At 48.5% G+C, this 19,035-nt stretch overlaps 1 protein-coding gene across 1 annotated transcript in view; it reads left to right on the top strand.

The window, feature by feature from the left end:
* csmd2 (CUB and Sushi multiple domains 2) overlaps positions 1-19,035 on the top strand; it is a 778,395-nt gene that overhangs the window by 502,180 nt on the left and 257,180 nt on the right. Inside the window, exons 33-34 of the mRNA XM_070898713.1 lie at positions 8,902-9,020; positions 9,139-9,208. Coding sequence (XP_070754814.1) covers positions 8,902-9,020; positions 9,139-9,208 — 189 coding nt within the window. The remainder of the gene's footprint in view (positions 1-8,901; positions 9,021-9,138; positions 9,209-19,035) is intronic.

Here is a 19,035-nt window from a genome sequence, read left to right as displayed (position 1 = left end):
CTGCATTACAGTAAGATAACCTGTCCGAAAATAAAAATGATTTTCTCCTGTGCATTTTCCCTGATAGCTTGCACAAATCTAACCACCAAGTTTCTTGATGGGTGCTGGCAGAGGCATTTGTTGCAAACACAAAATAAAATGAATGACACCGTTGACAATTGGGACAGAATCATCCTCATTCATGAACGATGTGGCCACACTGGATTTAAATGACCTTTATTAAACAGTCAGAAATTATTGCTGAGTGTTGTACGCATGCTGCATCTTTAAGCTAATGTATTCCTGGAGATGCACTGCCATTCATACTTGAACAGGACAGCATTCGGAATTCTCCTCATTATTTAAGCTGCATGTGATGAATAAATTCCTTACAATTTTATTAAGTTATAAAATTATTGTGATAAAAATGCTATTGGAAGTGCAGAGATTTTAATTGGTACAAGCTATTCGAACAAGCAGATTGAGAAGGGACAAAAACAGACATAGGTTTGATGACTCCTGCCTCGGTTCTCTCATGGATCACGGCTGACAATACAAGCGATTAAAGTTAGAGTCTAATTAGGGCTGGAAATTCAGATTTTAGCGAAAATGGTATTTAGTCTTTAATTTGCGCAGCGGTAAAAATTGGCGTTGCACGAGGATTCGCGGTGCAAACCACGAATTTCGGCAATTTTATTCCGAGGCCGATAGTACTGCGAGAGAGGCCTTGGGAGGGGGGAAAAACACCAAAAAAGAAATTAGAAAAAAAAATTCACAAAACATTCAAATAACCATTACCTACTAAATCGCTGAAAAAGAATTAAAAAAATAAAAACTTTAACTTTATTACACTGTCCTTGCCACAACACAACTGGTATTTCAATCCCAATTCCCCCTCCCTAATGTTTATGCGGGTTCTCAGTGTTTTTCCACATTTAAATACTAACTAGTTCTAATTTGTCAGTTTTATTCAGAAAGGTAGTAAGGATAACTAAACTCCAACCAGTTGGCTATCTGACGAACGGTGGCCCACAGCACATGCAGGTGACTAAATCCAATTTGCGTGATTGCTTATTTGAATAATTAGCAACCGTTCCTCGTACACCTCAGGTCTTCAACTGACAGCTAGCCTAAAGTGGGATGAGCAAAATCTGGCTAGCAACTCAGATTTAAAGGGTTGAGCAGATTTAAAGATCAGTAGCTATATATATGGAAAAAGGTGGTTTCAGCCTTTATAAAGCTTCAAGATAAATATTAAATATCTTTCAATCTTTGCCAAGATTTGTGGGGGGTTGGGGGGGGTGGGGGTGCGGTGGGGTGGTGGTGAGGTAGTGTCAAGCAGATACGAAGTGAAACAAACTCAATGTGGGGACATGAAATGGAGGGTTGAGGTGTTACAGTATGCACCTTCCTGTTGGATGGCAGGCAAAGTGGCTATGCTCCATGCTGTGGGTGCGGGGATGGGTTGCTCAGTTTAATACTTCATGAGACAGCACTGCACCATTCCTGGCAGCGGGTGGTGCCCACACTTATTGCAATGTATGCTACCTGTAGGAGCGAGGAACAGATGTAGGAAAGTACAACACACTATAAGGAATTTGTCACAGTAAGACTAACTGACACAGTACCATGTGTTGGATAGATGGCCAAAGGCTGTGTGTGCTGCAAAGTGTTGCTTGTCCATCTGTTCCACATTTATTACTTGCTGCTGCCAAATCCTCACATCCTTGCAGCTCTCCAATTGCAACTGATGCATACCCATACTTCAGTCGGGCACATTGTCAAGATATGATGTACAGTTGGAATCTTTGCCAACCTCGCATTTGCGAAGAGCATCACACCGCAATCTACTGGAACAGAACCTAGCTGCAAGGTACATAGGTACTTACTGAAACCCAAGTTAGCCTGCAGATTGATCATATGCCTGTCACTTTGCTCTTGGTCCATCAACTTCCAGCACGTCAAGGCTAATTACTGATCCTACGGTACATTGAGCCAGCAGTCTCAACCGGGCTACGAGTTTCCACTGCAGACGAGCACAAGGCTGCTTCTGGGATTTTCTGATCCCACTACACCTGGTCACATATGATATAGGATCATAGAATCTGCTCTAAAATATTTAAATCCGTTTTCTCCAGCTGCTATTTCAATGCAGCATCCAAAGTGGAAAGGATAGGAATTTATTTGGGATTTCCAATGGTGTTGGAGGAGGAAGGGCCATTTCTGAGGGGACAAGAAAGGCAGGTGTGACTATACCTCACGTGTTATGCATACATTATTCTTACCCCAGGACTAACATTTACCGGCCCAGACAGTCATTTGGCATCTCCAAGGAGACCGTTTTTCAACACTTTTTGCCACACAACGATTCCATCACTTTTGGACTGAACAGCAGAAGACCTCTTTTCCATTTGACACACATTAAACTTCTACACTTCCAGATTCACGACATATTCTGGATCACTTAGTCAATTGGCTATCCACCGATGCATCACATAAGTTACAGAAGCCTTCCTTCCAAGGGGCAACATGTTCAAAGGAGGCATCAGCTTGACATGGTGCAGAACATTTCCTGGGTGCTAATGCAACTTTGACAGCACCTCCCAAACCCGCAACCTCTACCACCTCTACCACATAATGGGCCCAAGTTTCGAGCCAACCTGGACGCCCGTTTTTCGCGTCACAATGTGCGCCTAAAAAAAACCTCCGTATTCTTCACCTCCCTGCAGGACCTCTGGCCCTTGGCGCGGCGCAGCAGGAGCTGTAGGGGGCGGAGTCAGGTCCCTGCTCTGAAAACAGTGTCGGGACCTCTGCACATGCGCGCTACAGTGGGCACCCGAAACTGTGTGGGAGGGGCCGAAGCACGCAGCCCCTAGCCCTGGCCGAATGGCCTCACTGGGGCTGCGTGAATAAGGCTCCTCCCACGCCCAGCTCCTGCTTCCTCCCGACTTGACTCCCGCTTCCCGCCTCTGGACCGGACCCGACCAACTCCCGCTCCCGCTTCCCCCCCCCCGACTGGACCCGATCCGACTCCCGCTCCCGCTCCCCCCCCGACCTGACTCCCGCTCGGGCCCCCCCCCCCGGACCCGACCCGACCCGACTCCCGCTCCCCCCCCCCGCCGACTGGACCCAACCCGACTCCCGCTCCCGCTCACCCCCACCCCCCGACTGGACCCGACCCAACTTCCGCTCCCGCTCGCCCCCCCCGACTGGACCCGACCCGACTCCTGCTCCCGCTCCCCTCGCCCCCCCCCCCCCCCCTGACTGGACCCGACCCGACTCACGCTCCCCGCCCCCCCCCCCGACTGGACCTGACACGACTCATGAATCCCGCTCCCCCGACCCCCCCCCCCCCCGCCAACTGGACCTGACCCGACTCCCGCTCCCGCTCTCCCCCCCCCTCCCCCGACTGGACCCAACCCGACTCCCGCTCCTGCTCACCCCCACCCCCCGACTGGACCCGACCCAACTCCCGCTCCCGCTCCCCCCGCCACCCCCCCCCCCCCCCGACTGGACCCGACCCGACTCACGCTCCCCGCCCCCCCCCCCGACTGGACCTGACACGACTCATGACTCCCGCTCCCGCTCCCCCCGCGCCCCCCCCGACTGGAACCGACCCAACTCCCGCTCCCCCCCCCCCACGACACGACTCATGACTCCCGTACCCGCTCCCCCCCCCCCCCGACTGGACCTGACCCGGCTCCCGCTCCCGCTCCCCCCCCCCCCGACTGGATCCGACCCGACTCCCGCTCCCGCCCCCCCCGACTGGAACAGCCCCAACTCCCGCTCCCCCCCGCCCCCGCCCCCGGACTGGATCCGACCTGACCTCCCTCTCCCCGACCTGACCTCCCTCTCCCTCCCTCCCTCTCCCTCCCTCCCTCCCTCTCCCTCCCTCCCTCCCCCCGACCCGAACCGAACCGACCTCCCTCCCTCCCACCACCCCCCCGACCCAACCCAATGCCACCTACCTGTAAATCTGGTTCTGGGGACGGGCCCTGCGCGAAGTCCCGGGCACGGCCTGTTCAGCCTCCCTCCCCCTTCTCCTTCCACCCCCCACCAATCTCCTTCCACCCCCCGCCCCAATCTCCTTCCCCCCCCATCTCCTTCCCCCCATCTCCTTCTCCCCCCCCATCTCCTGCTCCTCCCCCCATCTCCTTCCACCCCATCTCCTTCCCCCCCATCTCCTCCCCCCATCTCCTTTCCCCCATCTCCTTTTCCCCCTCCTCCCATTTATTCCCCCCCTCCCCCCTTCTCCCCCTCCCCCTTCTCCCCCATCCCTCCCCCCTCCCCCTTCTCCCCCATCCCTCCCCCTTCTCCCCATCCCTCCCCCTTCCCTCCTTCTGCTCCCCCCCTCTCTCCCTCTAACCCCCTCCTCCCCCTCCCCTCGCTGTCAGAAACACAGACACTGACAGACAGAGAATGAGAGACACACACAGTCCGACAGAGAGATAGAGACACTGACAAAGACACACTGGGGGGGGGGGGGGGGGGGGTGCATCTCAGCACGCTGTTGGAGGGCTCCCGGTGCTGCAGTCGGTAAGTAGAAAATGTTTTATTTATTGATTTAAAAAAAATATATATTTCTTATTAATTTTTTTTGATTGATTTATTGGTTGATTTATTGATGTATTTATCATTTATTATTGATGATGGCTCTTTATTTGTAAAACTGATGTGTTTAATGTTTGTAAACTTCCCTTTAAACCCCCCCCCCCCCCCACCATTCCCTATGCCTGATTTGTAACCTACGCCTGATTTTCTAAAGTGTAGACAAGGTTTTTTTGAGCATACAAAAATCTTCAATTACTCCATTCTAAGATAGTTTGGAGTAAGTTTTCACTGACGAAACTTTGAAAACAGGCGTAAGTGGCCGGACACGCCCCCTTTTGAAAAAAAATTCTGTTCCAAAGTGAAACTGTTCTAACTGACTAGAATTGGAGCAAGTTTTACACCAGTTGCTCCTAAAAATCAGGAGCAAATCACGTGGAAACTTGGGGCCAATAAGACAAGGGCAACTGGCCCATGGGAACACTATCACCTCCCAAGCTCCTCTCCAAGTCACACACCATTCAGGCTTTGAAATATATCACCGTTCCTTCATTGTCACTGGGTCAAAATCCTGGAACTCCCTCCCTAACAGCACTGTGGGAGTAACTTCACCACACGGACTGCAGTGATTCAAGAAGGTGGCTCATGACCACCTTCTCAATGGCAATTAGGAATGGGCAATAAATGCTGGCCTTGCCAGCGTATCCCACATCCCATGAAAGGAAAAAAAGAAAAGTGTCTACTTTGCTGCACTGCTCCATTCCTCTGTCTCAACACTGATTTTCCTTTCACTTTGTCTTTTTGCTGGCATTTATTTATCCCTCTTTCCTCCTCTCACTGTTGTGGCAGAGGTTATAAACTCTGTGTCCTTGCCCCTGATTCTATCCCCTTCACTGATGCCCATTCAGGTTGAACCTAACAGTGCAGTGACAGATGAAATGTAATGAATATATATCCCCCCAGGGGATATTCATGCACACCCTTTAGAATTATACTCTTTAGTTTATATTGCCTCTCCTCATTCTTCCTACCAAAATGTATCACTTTGCAATTTTTTGCGTTAAATTTCATCTGCCACGTGTCCGCCCATTCCACCACCTGTTTATGTTTTCCTGAAGTCTATCACTATCCTCCTCACTGTTCATTATAAGTTTTGTGTCATCTGCAAATTTTGACATTGTGCCCTGTACACCCATGTCTAAGTCATCAATACATATCAAGAAAAGTAGTGGTCCTGGTACCGACCCCTGGGAAACACCACTGTATACCTCCCTTCAGTCCGAAAAACAATCGTTCACCACTACGCTCTGTTACAAGTCACTTAACCAATTTTGTATCCATGCTGCCACTGCCGCTTTTACTCCATGGGCTTCAACTTTGCTGGCAAGCCAATTATGTGGCACTTATGTCAGAGGTATCAGCTGTTTCGCCCGATCCAGTTCAAATGTTTTATTTTAGTTTTGTCTGTGAGCATGGGAACTCAACCAACAAAGAATTGAAACCTCTTTCTTCCCATATTTGCTGATAACCTTGTCCATCAGGAGGGCAGTGCCATGCTTGTGCAGTGCGTGTATGCCCAGACTGTTCGACACCCTGGCATCTAAGAAATGTTCTGTGCCCTGTAGAATCAATGCTCCCTTGCTAAAGGAAAGGCACTGCTTGGGGATCAACTGGTGAAAACCAAATTCTGTTTCTTTCAACAATTCCTGACTAGCAATACTTTAAGTAAATATATATTTGTTTTAAAAATGTCGTTTTAAAATACTGATATCTTCTTAAGTATTCATAATAGCTTCAGTTCCAAAGTTATGTACAACTGAAGCACTGCTTTGTGACATTGTACTGTTAGACTGTCCTCTGCTGTGATTGAATGCTAAGGGTTTCTTTATTGTCCTACTTTGCTCTCTCCTTTGCTGCTACTGTAAATGTTTTACTGAGGCGAATCTCACTTTATCTTCTATACTCTGAGGAGCTGTGAATAACATCCTCTGCCAAGTATCTGTTGCGTATGCTGCGTTGTGGAGAGAGACAGCTGGCAGCATTGCACCTAGAGATGACATTGCTTCTCCTTCATCCAGTGCATTGTGGGTAATAGTCCCACAATGCCACCATAACTCCAATTTTTACCTTTAAAATATCACTCACAACAGCTGCATTTAATAAACACAGTTTTTTCAGAATTACAAGTACTTCCATGTCAAAAATGATGACATTTTGTTAGTTGATTTCCCAGTACTTAGGGTGCAACAAGAGAGTGGAGGAACATAAGAATTAGGAACAGGAGTAGGCCATCTAGCCCCTTGAGCCTGCTCCGCCATTCAATAAGATCATGGCTGATCTGGCCGTGGACTCAGCTCCACTTACCCGCCCGCTCCCCATAACCCTTAATTCCCTTATTGGTTAAAAATCTATCTGTGACTTGAATACATTCAATGAGCTAGCCTCAACTACTTCCTTGGGCAGAGAATTCCACAGATTCACAACCCTGTGGGAGAAGAAATTCCTTCTCAACTCGGTTTTAAATTGGCTCCCCCGTATTTTGCGGCTGTGCCCCCTAGTTCTAGCCTCCCCGACCAGTGGAAACAACCTCTCTGCCTCTATCTTGTCCATCCCTTTCATGATTTTAAATGTTTCTATAAGATCACCCCTCATCCTTCTGAACTCCAACGAGTAAAGACCTAGTCTACTCAATCTATCATCATAAGGTAACCCCATCATCTCCGGAATCAGCCTAGTGAATCGTCTCTGTACCCCCTCCAAAGCTAGTATATCCTTCCTTAAGTAAGGTGACCAAAACTGCATGCAGTACTTCAGGTGCGGCCTTACCAATACCCTATACAGTTGCAGCAGGACCTCCCTGCTTTTGTACTCCATCCTTCTCGCAATGAAGGCCAACATTCCATTCGCCTTCCTGATTACCTGCTGCACCTGCAAACTAACTTTTTGGGATTCATGCACAAGGACCCCCAGGTCGCTCTGCATCTCATCATGTTGTAATTTCTCCCCATTCAAATAATATTCCATTTTACTGTTTTTTTTTCCCTAGGTGGATGACCTCACACTTTCCGACATTGTATTCCATCTGCCAAACCTTCGCCCATTCGCTTAACCTATCCAAATCTCTTTGCAGCCTCTCTGTGTCCTTTACACAACCCGCTTTCCCACTAATCTTTGTGTCATCTGCAAATTTTGTTACACTACACTCTGTCCCCTCTTCCAGGTCATCTATGTATATTGTAAACAGTTGTGGTCCCAGCACCGATTCCTGTGGCACACCACTAACCACCGATTTCCAACCCGAAAAGGACCCATTTATCCCGACTCTCTGCTTTCTGTTCGCCAGCCAATTCTCTATCCATGCTAATACATTTCCTCTGAATCCGCGTACTTCTATCTTCTGCAGTAACCTTTTGTGTGGCACCTTATCGAATGCCTTTTGGAAATCTAAATACACCACATCCATCAGTACACCTCTATCCACCATGCTCGTTATATCCTCAAAGAATTCCAGTAAATTAGTTAAACATGATTTCCCCTTCATGAATCCATGCTGCGTCTGCTTGATTGCACTATTCCTATCTAGATGTCCCGCTATTTCTTCCTTAATGATAGTTTCAAGCATTTTCTCCACTACAGATGTTAAACTAACCGGCCTATAGTTACCTGCCTTTTGTCTGTCCCTTTTTTAAACAGAGGCGTTACATTAGCTGCTTTCCAATCCGCTGGTACCTCTCCAGAGTCCAGAGAATTTTGGTAGATTATAACGAATGCATCTGCTATAACTTCCGCCATCTCTTTAATACCCTGGGATGCATTTCATTACTCTGGGATGCATTTCATATACCCTGGGATGCATTTGGAAAATGGAAAGTAACACAAATGATGAGAATCAAGCAAAACTTCCTGGAATTTGTACAATCATGACAAATGTGCCATTTTCCCTCATACTATTTCACCCTAGCAGTTGAATAAATTTATCTTCTTCATTATATCACGTAGTCACAATGCTCAGTGTCTACCATTCTACCATTCATTCAGGGATGGAGGGCACAAAACAGATTTTCAAAGCCTCACCTCTGATTATGACAGCATGTGGATTGTGACCATGCTGGCTGCATGGAACATGCTGGAGCTAATGGTCACGGAAATAATGAAATCAATACTGAGGTCAGAGTGCATCTAAGGTCGAAGTGGTGACCACTCCATACCACAGCGCTGGTTACACGACCAAAATACATCGGGATCTGCACCGACCAGTAGGACGAGGAATCACTGTTGGGACTAAAACTGTGGCAATTGTGCCTGAACTTCATAAATTGTTATCATTGTCAGAACAGATACAATAATCGCTCTCTTTCTTTCTCTATTTTGTAGCTGTGGGGCTGACCAGCTGTCCAGAACCATTGGTCCCTGCTAATAGTATGAAGATTGGCGAGAGATATTTAATCAATGATGTTGTGTCCTTTCGATGTGAACCGGGATACCAATTGCAGGTAATTAATCAATACGGCAAGGTGGTGGGGGGGTGGGGGAGGGGGTAGATAGGGTTCTTTGTACATTTAAGATGAATTTTGACGAACAAAGATCAATTACTCCTGTTTATTCTTATAGGGACACTCCCATATTTCCTGCATGCCTGGAACAGTCCGTCGATGGAACTATCCTCCACCGTTGTGTATTGGTATGTAATCTGTTGACTGTCGAGTGTTTCGAGATGTCCTGAGGACATGAATGATGCTAATTACATTTTTCTTTGTTTTTTTTTCTGGTTTGAATGGGTGCACTGCTGTCAACCACCCTTCCCCATCAATAAAAACACCATTTGCCCAGAATGTAATTTTTTTAATGAATTGCTTTTCATGAGCATAAATGAGAACTTCTAACTGAACTTCCGGAGCCCTGGAATCTTCTAGTTGTGTTGTTTCTCAGGGTTTTCCCTTTTGTAGTTTTCCTGGCTGCAGGTTGAATTGTAGTCTCTCTGGCAAATGCTTTGCTCACAGAAGTGAGGTTAATTGGAGCTATGGTCGGGCTAATATTTGGTAAAACACCAAAATGTTCCGACTCACAGTTATAAGCCCAAAATTCACCACTCTGCAGAACTTGCCAGTGTTTGGTTTAATTGTGAAATACCAGTTGCTTTGGTAGAGGAGAATAAACAGTTGGTAGCAATCACTTGAGAAATGATACAATGACAGCATTCGGAAGTAAGGCAGTGAAATCTTCCAGGAGAAAAATAAACGGTATGTGAAAAAATAAAACATTCTGTAAGTCTCTGGACACATTCTATCTGCACAACCTGAAGAGCTAAGACATATATGATGTAGGGCAAACAAATGCTAAATGCTTTAGATTGTGCCTTCATGTCAGAAATCTTGTGTTTAATAATCCCAATATTAGACTATCGTAGTTGAAGATTATCAGAAAAATCTTTGCCCTTTCAACATATACACAGCAGAAAATTAGATTTGGATCCACCATTTATATGTGATGGGTTTCATATATGATGTCTCAATCAGCTCATCTCAGACTGTCCCACATAACCCATTTTGAGAGAGTGATCTGGTTTGGACAATAATCAGCAGGAGCACCACGGTATAATAGTGAGTGAGGTGCAATTGAACTCTTATTTGCCATTGGAATCAGACTGAGTTGGACACGGAGATGAATTAATAACACTGCTTTATTTAGCTGCACCTGCGATTATATGATCAATACCCTCACAAGGTTCATTGCTGATGATTGTAGTGAAGGTAAATTAATTGTTGTGAGTAGTTATTCTGTGTCCTTGCCCGTGTCCAGGTGCTTTGCCCACTCTGACTCATGCCTCAGCGCACTTGTGATTTTCACATCCACATTCATTGAATTGCATAGAAATTACAAGACAGAAACCAGGCTGTTTGGCCCACCCAGCCCATGTTGGTCCTTCACATGAGGCTGGGCACCAGGTGATTTGATCACATTATGGAGCAGCCATGTAGTTTGACTAGAAGTTGAAGGCCGAATCAGCCTTGCGCACAGCTTGTGCATGGGGTCCCAACATCCTGTATGGACATCTGCATTGGACACAGCATGCCTGGTTTTCCATGCAATAGGTGCCTGATGTGCTGAAGCATATTGGACACCACTATCTGATTATTACCTCCAGAATTACACAATTTTTCTTTGAGTAGCATTGGACAGTGCTACTTTCCTTGGTGATGCTCTGGGGTTATCTGGATGTGGCAGTAGTGAATAGTCATCAGCTTTCTTCCTAATTGATCACTGGAAAGGGAGGGTTGTCCTATGAGGAGAGCTTGATCAGATTGGGCCTATGCTCTCTGGAGTTTAGAAGAATGAGAAGTGATCTCATTGAAGCATGCAAGATTCTGAGGGGGATTGACAGGGGAGATGTGGAGAGGTTGTTTCCCCTGCCTGGAGAGTCTAGAATTAGGGGGCACAGTCTCAGGCTAAGGGGTCGGCCATTTAAGACTGAGATGAGGGGGAATTTCTTCACTCAGACGGTTGTGAATCTTCGGAATGCTCTACCCCAGGGGGCAGTGGATGCTGAGTTGTTGAGTATATTCAAGGCTGAGATAAATAGATTTTTGGACTCTAGGGGAATCAAGGGATATGGGGATCGAGCAGGAAAGTGAAGTTAAGGTTGAAGATCAGCCATAATCATCATCATCATAGGCAGTCCCTCGGAATCGAGGAAGACTTGCTTCCACTCCTGAAGTGAGACCTTTGGTGGCTGAACAGTCCAATACGAGAGCCACAGACTCTGTCACAGGTGGGACAGTCTTTGAGGGAAAGGTTGGGTGGGACTGGTTTGCCGCACACTCCTTCCGCTGCCTGCGCTTGACCTCTGCACGCTCTCAGCATTGAGATTCGATGTGCTCAACGCCCTCCCGGATGCACTTTCTCCACTTAGGGCGGTCTTTGGCCAGGGACTCCCAGGTGTCAGTGGTGATGTCGCATTTTTGCAGGGAGGCCCTGAGGGTGTCCTTGTAACATTTCCGCTGCTCAACTTTGGTTCGTTTGCCGTGAAGGAGCTCTGCATAGAGCACTTGCTTTGGGAGTCTCTTGTCTGGCATGCAAACTATGTGGCCTGCGCAGCGAAGCTGATTGAGTGTGGTCAGCGCTTCAATGCTGGGGATGTTAGTCTGGACGAGGACACTGATGTTGGTGCGCCTGTCCTCCCAGGGGATTTGCAGGATCTTGCGGAGACATCGTTGGTGATATTTCTTCAGCGACTTGAGGTGTCTTCTGTACATCACCCATGCCTCTGAGCCATACAGGAGGGCGGGTATTACTACAGCCCTGTAGACCATGAGCTTGGTGGTAGATTTGAGGGCCTGGTCTTCGAACACTCTTTTCCTCAGGCGGTTGAAGGCTGCACTGGTGCACTGGAGGCAGTGTTGAATCGCCACATCAATGTCTGCTTTTGTTGACAAAAGGCTCCCGAGGTATGGGAAATAGTCCACGTTGTCGAGGGCTGTGCCGTGGATCTTGATGACTGGGGGGCATTGCTGTGTGGCGAGGATATGCTGGTGGAGGACCTTTGTCTTATGGATGTTTAGCGTAAGGCCCATGCTTTCATATGCCTCAGTAAATACATCGACTATATCCTGGAGTTCAGCCTCAGAATGTGCGCAGACGCAGACGTCGTCCGCGTACTGCAGCTCAACGACAGAGGTTGGGGTGATCTTGGACCTGGCCTGGAGGTGGCGTAGGTTAAACAGCTTCCCACTAGTTTTGTAGTTTAGTTCCACTCCAGCGGGGAGCTTGTTGACTGTGAGGTGGAGCATGGCCGCGAGGAAGATTGAGAAGAGGGTTGGAGCGATGATGCAGCCCAGTTTGACCCCGATCCGGACATGGATTGGGTCTGTAATGGGTACGTTGGTAAGGATCATGGCCTGCCTATTGTCATGGAGCAGGTGAAGGATGTTGACAAACTTTTGGGGTCATCTGAAACGGAGGATTGATCATGTCCGTTGTACCCCGTAGGGGACGAAATCTGCACTGCGACTCTGGGAGGAGCTCCTCGGCGACAGGGAGAAGACGGTTGAGGAGAACTCTAGCGACAACTTTCCCAGTGGCTGATAGCAGGAAGATTCCTCTGTAGTTGCCGCAGTCGGACTTGTCCCCTTTTTTAAAGATGGTCATGATCACTACATCTGTTAGATCTCCAGGCATGCTCTCCTCCCTCCGGATGAGAGAGATGAGGTCATGTATACATGCCCACAGTGCCTCTCCGCCATACTTTAGCGCCTCAGCAGGGATTCCATCCGCTCCCGTAGCCTTATTGTTCTTGAGCTGTTTTATGCTTTTGCCTACCTCGTGCAACTTTGGAGTTTCACTGAGGTGGTGGTGGGTCGCATGCTGCGGGATGGAGTCGAGAACACTTGAGTCAAAGGCAGAGTCTCGATTGAGGAAATCTTCGAAGTGCTCCTTCCATGGGGCCCTGACAGCCTCGGTGTCCTTGATGAGTGTTTCCCTGTTCTTGGTCAGCAGTGGGGTGAGGCCTTGGTAGTTTGGACCGTGGGTGACCTTGACTGCGATGAAGAATCCTCGCATATCGTGGCTGTCGGCCAGTTGTTGTATCTCCTGTGCTTTCTCCATCCACCACCTGTTCTTTCGGTCCCGGTTTTTTTTGTTGGACCTCAGCCTTGAGCCGTCTGTAATGTTGCTTTGCTGCTCCCAAGTTGGATTGTGACTTGAGGCTCAGAAATTCTCTGCGCTTGCGATTTATTAGTTCTTGGAACTCCTGATCATTTTCATCAAACCAGTCCTGGTGTTTTCTGGTTGAGTGAGCAAGTGTCTCTTCACAGGCACTAGTTATAGAGGCCTGGAGGGCAGACCAAGCGCTGTGGGCATTCAACATCTCAGGGTCAGCAAGGCACGCCAGGTTAGCTGTGAGGCGCTGGCTGTATAGGGCTCTCTTAGCTGGAGCTTTAAGTGCCCCGGCATTGACTTTTTTGTGACACTGCTTCTGCTTTCTCCTCTGCTTTGAGGCTATGTTAATGTCGATGGTGGATCGGATTAGGCAGTGGTCCATCCAGCAGTCGTCAGCTCCTGTCATTGCATGGGTGATGCGCACATCCTTGTGATTCTTGGCTCGGAGGATGACATAGTCGAGCAGGTGCCAGTGTTTGGAGCGAGGGTATTGCCACGATGCCTTGTATTTGTCCCTCTGGCAGAATAGGGTGTTGGTGATGAGGAATTCATGTTCTAGACATTTTGTCAGGAGTAGGATACCACTGGAGTTGGCTTTCCTTACCCCCTCTCTTTCAATCACGCCTCGCCAGAGGGCTGTGTCTTTGCCGACCCTGGCGTTGAAGTCAACCAGGAGGATCAATTTGTTGCCCACGGGGACACAGGACAGGGATGTTTCAAGGTTGGAATAAAAACCCTCTTTGGTCTCATCCGTTGCATTGAGTGTTGGGGCGTATGCAGTGATGACTGTGGCGCATTGCTTCCGGGATAGGGTGAGTCGGAGATTCATGAGGCATTCGTTAACCCCACAGGGGGAGTCTTTAAGGCAGTCAACCAGCTCATTTTTGATGGCAAAGCCGACTCCGTGAAAGCGGCGTTCTTCCTCTGGTTTCCCTTTCCAGAAAAAGGTGTAACCTCCATCTTATTCCTTGAGATGGCCTTACCCTGCCCACTGGGTCTCGCACAGGGCAGCGATGCCTAAGCGTCTAAGTTCCCGGGCGTCTATGGCGGTGCGGCGTTCCGGTCTGTTGCTGTTGGAGTTGTCCATGAGGGTCCTGACGTTCCAGGTCCCGAACTTCATGTTAATGAAGTGGAAGGTGCCTGTGCATGAGTTATTTTAATGTGGGGTGGCCGCTGCACACCGGCAATCACACAGGCTTGACAGAGCTAGGTCTTGGTCCAGTGGCAAGGGGGTCCAAGACGACTGGAGACCTGGCATTGCTGTATGAGCCTAATTGCCTACGGTGAGATATTGGCCGCAAGTTCAGCGCCGAGTAGCGCCCTTGATGGTGGGTGACCCGAGGCTTGGTTGGTGGCAGGCATTAGGAAAGTCAGTTGTCCGTTGGTGTTCCGAGTGATGTTTTAAAAGTTTCTTCCAAAGTTTTCCAAAGGTATTTAAAAGTTTCTCTGGAGGTTTCAAAAGAAAAATTCTCCAAATTGTTTAAAAGTTTAAAAATGTTTCCAAATTGTTTAAAAAGTTCCTCAAGTTGATTAAAAGTTTAAAAGTTAATTAAAAGTTGATTAAAAGTCTAAAATGTAAGTCAGTAGTCAACTGCCCAGTCAGTGTTCACCGCTAATAACCTAGGGCAGGTTCAGCCCATCTTTGGGCCGGGCCGGGCCGGCTGGCTGGCTGGCTGAAGAGACCTGGAGTGTGTCGTTGGGCCGAGCCGGCTGGCCGAAGGGATCTGGAGTGTGTCGTTGGGCCGAGCCGGCTGGCCAAAGGGACCTGGAATGCGTTGTTGACGAGTTCTTCTCCCGTGATCTTATTGAATGATGGAACAGACTCATATGGCTGACTCCTGCTCCTAATTCTTATATTATGTCACCTGCCATTTACTGTAACTTTTCTCTGTTATTTGCTGCAAATGTACTTTTTTCAGTGCTGAGAAACATGTGCTATTGACACTTGACATTCTCGTTTAAGCTTTCTAACTTCACATTTTATAAACTCTCTCAACTTTGAATGGCCCTCTAAGCCTTTTTGAAAACATTCATAAACCTCCAGGACCTTCCAGTCCACAGAGTCAGACCTTAAACACCTTGAACAGCTATAAAGAGAATCCAACCACTGTCGGCCTCACCAATCAAAGGCCAGTATGCTTATGTAGATTCCTTTCTAAATTGTCATTCAAATAAACAGACATGTTTTAGAAGATCAGAACTGTCAGCCTTCAGAAACTTTAGCAAGATAACATATACAGATAACAAGAGACTCGGGGGCCGAAATTGCCCTTTCCCTTAAGCCCTGTTACCGCCAGAAATCGGCGGCCACACTGCAGAGTGCAATGATCGCTGGTTTTTCATGTAATGGTCGCCATTTTTATTGGCTGCATCTATTTGTACTAACTGAAATGCAGCCGTTTCTCTGATTGGCTCTCCATTTTCACATGACCTATTGCTGATTGGTCCCCTTGGAGTATAAGCCACACCCTGAAGTTCCTCTGGAATGTGTAACTGGAACCGCCCAGCCCAAGTTCTGAGTGACTTTCCAATTTGTAATTCGATCTATTTTGACTTCAGAAGCCACAGAGGATAGATCTCCCCAAAAGCCACCAAGTTCCAGCCGAAGTCCATTACCCCAGCGCAAGTGCATCCTTCCGCCAGCTCCCCCCACCCCCTCCCCCCGCCCAATAGATGGGGCATTGTCTGCGGATTGTTAACAGGTTTATTGGGTATGAAGTGAATAATGACAGTATCGTGACTTCTGGATTTCATCCACCACATCGATGTCCCTTGTAACACACGCACCGAGCTTGCCTGCACCAGGGGGTCGGAAGAACATGATCCATCTTCTCTGAGTTCCCTCTCTCCCCTCAGATAGACCCCCTCCACCCGTGTCGCTCTACCCCCTCCCCCCAAGCTCTCCTCTCCCCCCCCCCGGGCTTTCTCTCTCCCCCCAAGCTCTCTCTCTCTCTCTGCCCCCAAGCTCTCTCTCTCCTCCCAGTCTCTCTCTCTCCCCAAGCTCCCTCTCTCTCCCCCCAAGCTCTTTCCCCCACCCACCCCAAGCTCTCTCCTCGCCACCCCAATTCCCCAATTCTCATTCTCCCCGCTGCCCCGTTCTCTCTCTTCTCACCCCCCGCCTCCCTCCCCCCGAGATACTTGTGGCGCTGTGGGTGGCTCACAGGCTCGGCGGATGTGCTCAGCTGCTGCTGGATGGATCGGAGGCAACGTGGTGTTGGACGCATGCGCAGAAAAGGGTTAGTGGGAATTGTGTTGGGGGGACACAGTCCTTGTCCTAACTCTCGCTTCTGCGCATGCGTTACAAGTAATGACTCTGTTTTTAAAATTCTGCTCTTGCGGTATCCTGGCAGTGACCTGCTCCCCGCACCCCCCACCCTGCCACCACTCTGCTGCTGCTGCTGATCCGTCCTAAGTGCATCATAAGAATGCACATCGCCGATGTTACCCCCCCAACCCCGGATGGCAAAATTCTACCAAACAAATCTTGCTCCCGCCGCGTTGCCAAAAGCTGCTTTTTTCTGCAGGATTGTAATTGGCTGCTTGGGGACAAGGGCTATCCCCTGTCCACGCAGTTGCTCACTCATCTGCGGAACCCCAGGACAGCGCCAGAGCACGCATACAGTGACGCTCATTGTGCCACCAGGCGCATTATCGAGCAGTGCATAGGCATCCATAAGCAGAGATTCTGGTGCCTGGACTGCTCTAATGGCACCTTGCAGTACTCTCCTCAACGGGTCTCCATAATCGACGTGGTCTGCTGCATGCTGCACAACCTGGCCATCATGAAGGGACAGCCGCTGGAGGTCAAGCCAGCAGTACCACCTGAGGAGGAGGAGGAGGAGGCAGAGGAGGAGGCACCGGAGGAGGTGGAGGAGGAGTATCCCCGTCGACCCATCGCCACCCTGGAACGGCAGGGTGCAGACTGGCCAGCACGCTCCTGGGAGGGTGCGTCCTCACATATATGGAGGTGCCTGACATCTCCCCTGCAATCTCCCTCCATGCATTATGTACTGGCGGTCTGCCAGGTCTCCCCACGTCAGGAAACAGTATTCTTCTTCTGTCCTCCACACCATCCATCAGTGTCTCCAGCTCCATATCAGTGAATCTGTTGGCTCTCCTTGCACCTCGTACACCACCCCTCCTTCCAACCTCCTTCCCCCCCCTCAGGGCCTTGCTGCAAACTCTGGCTTTTAAAAAGGCCAGGGAGCAGCTGGCTCATTAGAAACCCTTAACTGCATGCTGGATTTCTCAGTGATGATAACGCTCAAATTAAGACAGCCACACCGCTGAAAATTCCACTTTGGTGGATTTCCACTTTAGTGTTCATTGGCGCTGGAACCTATTTGTTCACTTTTGGAGCTGAATATGGGGTGGGCTCAGTCATTAAAAATTTTCGGCGCTAATGGCCACAAAAAGTTGGGGGGAACACCAGCATTCCAGCGGTACTGAATTTCGGGTCCTCTGCATACACAGCTCTCAGCCTTACGAATGTCGGATTCCTTCTGTTCATACGAAGCCAAAGGCCACTTGATGCAAAAAAGAAAAGCTCTCCTTTATTTGTTTGGCATCCCCTGCTCGCTATGTGGTGAACTCCCATTTTGTCTGAACACTAAAATTGAAGAAGGGAATTAACCTCCTTTTGGTTGGACTCCAGCTCGCCGATACTCAAATGAGGTTTTATACTGAGGAACCTCTGAATGGAAGCTGCAGGGATGTTGCTCTAATCCAGACCTGTTATTCCACTTTCACTGAGCTCAGTGGACCTCATAAAGTTCCATTGTGTACCTCTCCGCTGCAGTTTGTTCCAATGAGAATCTGCTTTTACTTTCCAGTAAACAGACTATTCCAAATATAGCCATAGGCTGGAGCTTTGTGCCTGTAATTGCCCATGTAACTAATTCATTATCAAGGTGACCAGTAATCTCATCCTCGCCTTCCTGTGTTCACAGGACGCATCAATAAACATTTATAATTCATCTACTCTTGTAACAGCCCTTGCTGGCCCACCCTGCTGTAATGCTACCTAATATGCAATACCAGAGGGCAGAAGAGGTGCGTGGCACTCCTTAGATGGGGCAATAGGAAACAACAGAGATCAGGTGATTCGAGCCAACTCTCACATAGCTCATTAGCATTAGCACTTGATACGATGCAAGGTGTAGGCTCAACAGAGGATAAGGCGATAATTCTAAAGGGACAGCCAAAGTCGGATTCTTGAAATAAAAACTTTGAAGAGAACTTTAGCTTTAAACTACTCAACGTGAGGAGGGGGTGGGGAGGTTTGGAGAAACTGGCGGCATATTTGGCTTTCAACAGTTCTTTCACCTCAACAATCTATAGTCAGATCCACTCCTGAATGATGGGATGATGTTCTCATCTCTGCTGGTTTTAAGGATCTAATGTAAAATGAGTTTGGACAATGTCAACACAACACAAAACTACCCAGAATTTGCCATTAACTGACACACTCACTCAGAAGACGAGAATGGATAGTGCGATGACTGTGACATTGCTACACTAGGGAGTAGACTTCTGAAGTTGGGGTTAATGCATATCATTGAGATGGTGCGCAAGGAAGCATTTAACCACTGCTGTACCTGACCTTGTACTGCAGGATTCTGAACCCTAGTGCAAAAAATGTCTCTCAGCACAGACATCTCCCACCTTGGTAAGCACATTTCAATAAAAAGGGCACCTGATCACCCATTGGAAGTGAATGGCCCTGAAATTCCAGTCGGAGGCTTCTTTTGGACGAATGCCTTGACCGGAGAATTTTTACGAAATTATCTGGTGGTCCCAGAGGAGCATGCGATTCCGGTGGGGAGGCCTTCTCTTCCCGCGCTGCGGAGCGCG

The sequence above is a fragment of the Pristiophorus japonicus genome, chromosome 14 (genome assembly GCF_044704955.1).
Source record: "Pristiophorus japonicus isolate sPriJap1 chromosome 14, sPriJap1.hap1, whole genome shotgun sequence".
Lineage (NCBI taxonomy): Eukaryota > Metazoa > Chordata > Chondrichthyes > Pristiophoridae > Pristiophorus > Pristiophorus japonicus.
Note: the sequence above shows the minus strand (reverse complement) of the source record. Positions and strands in the feature narration are given on the sequence as shown.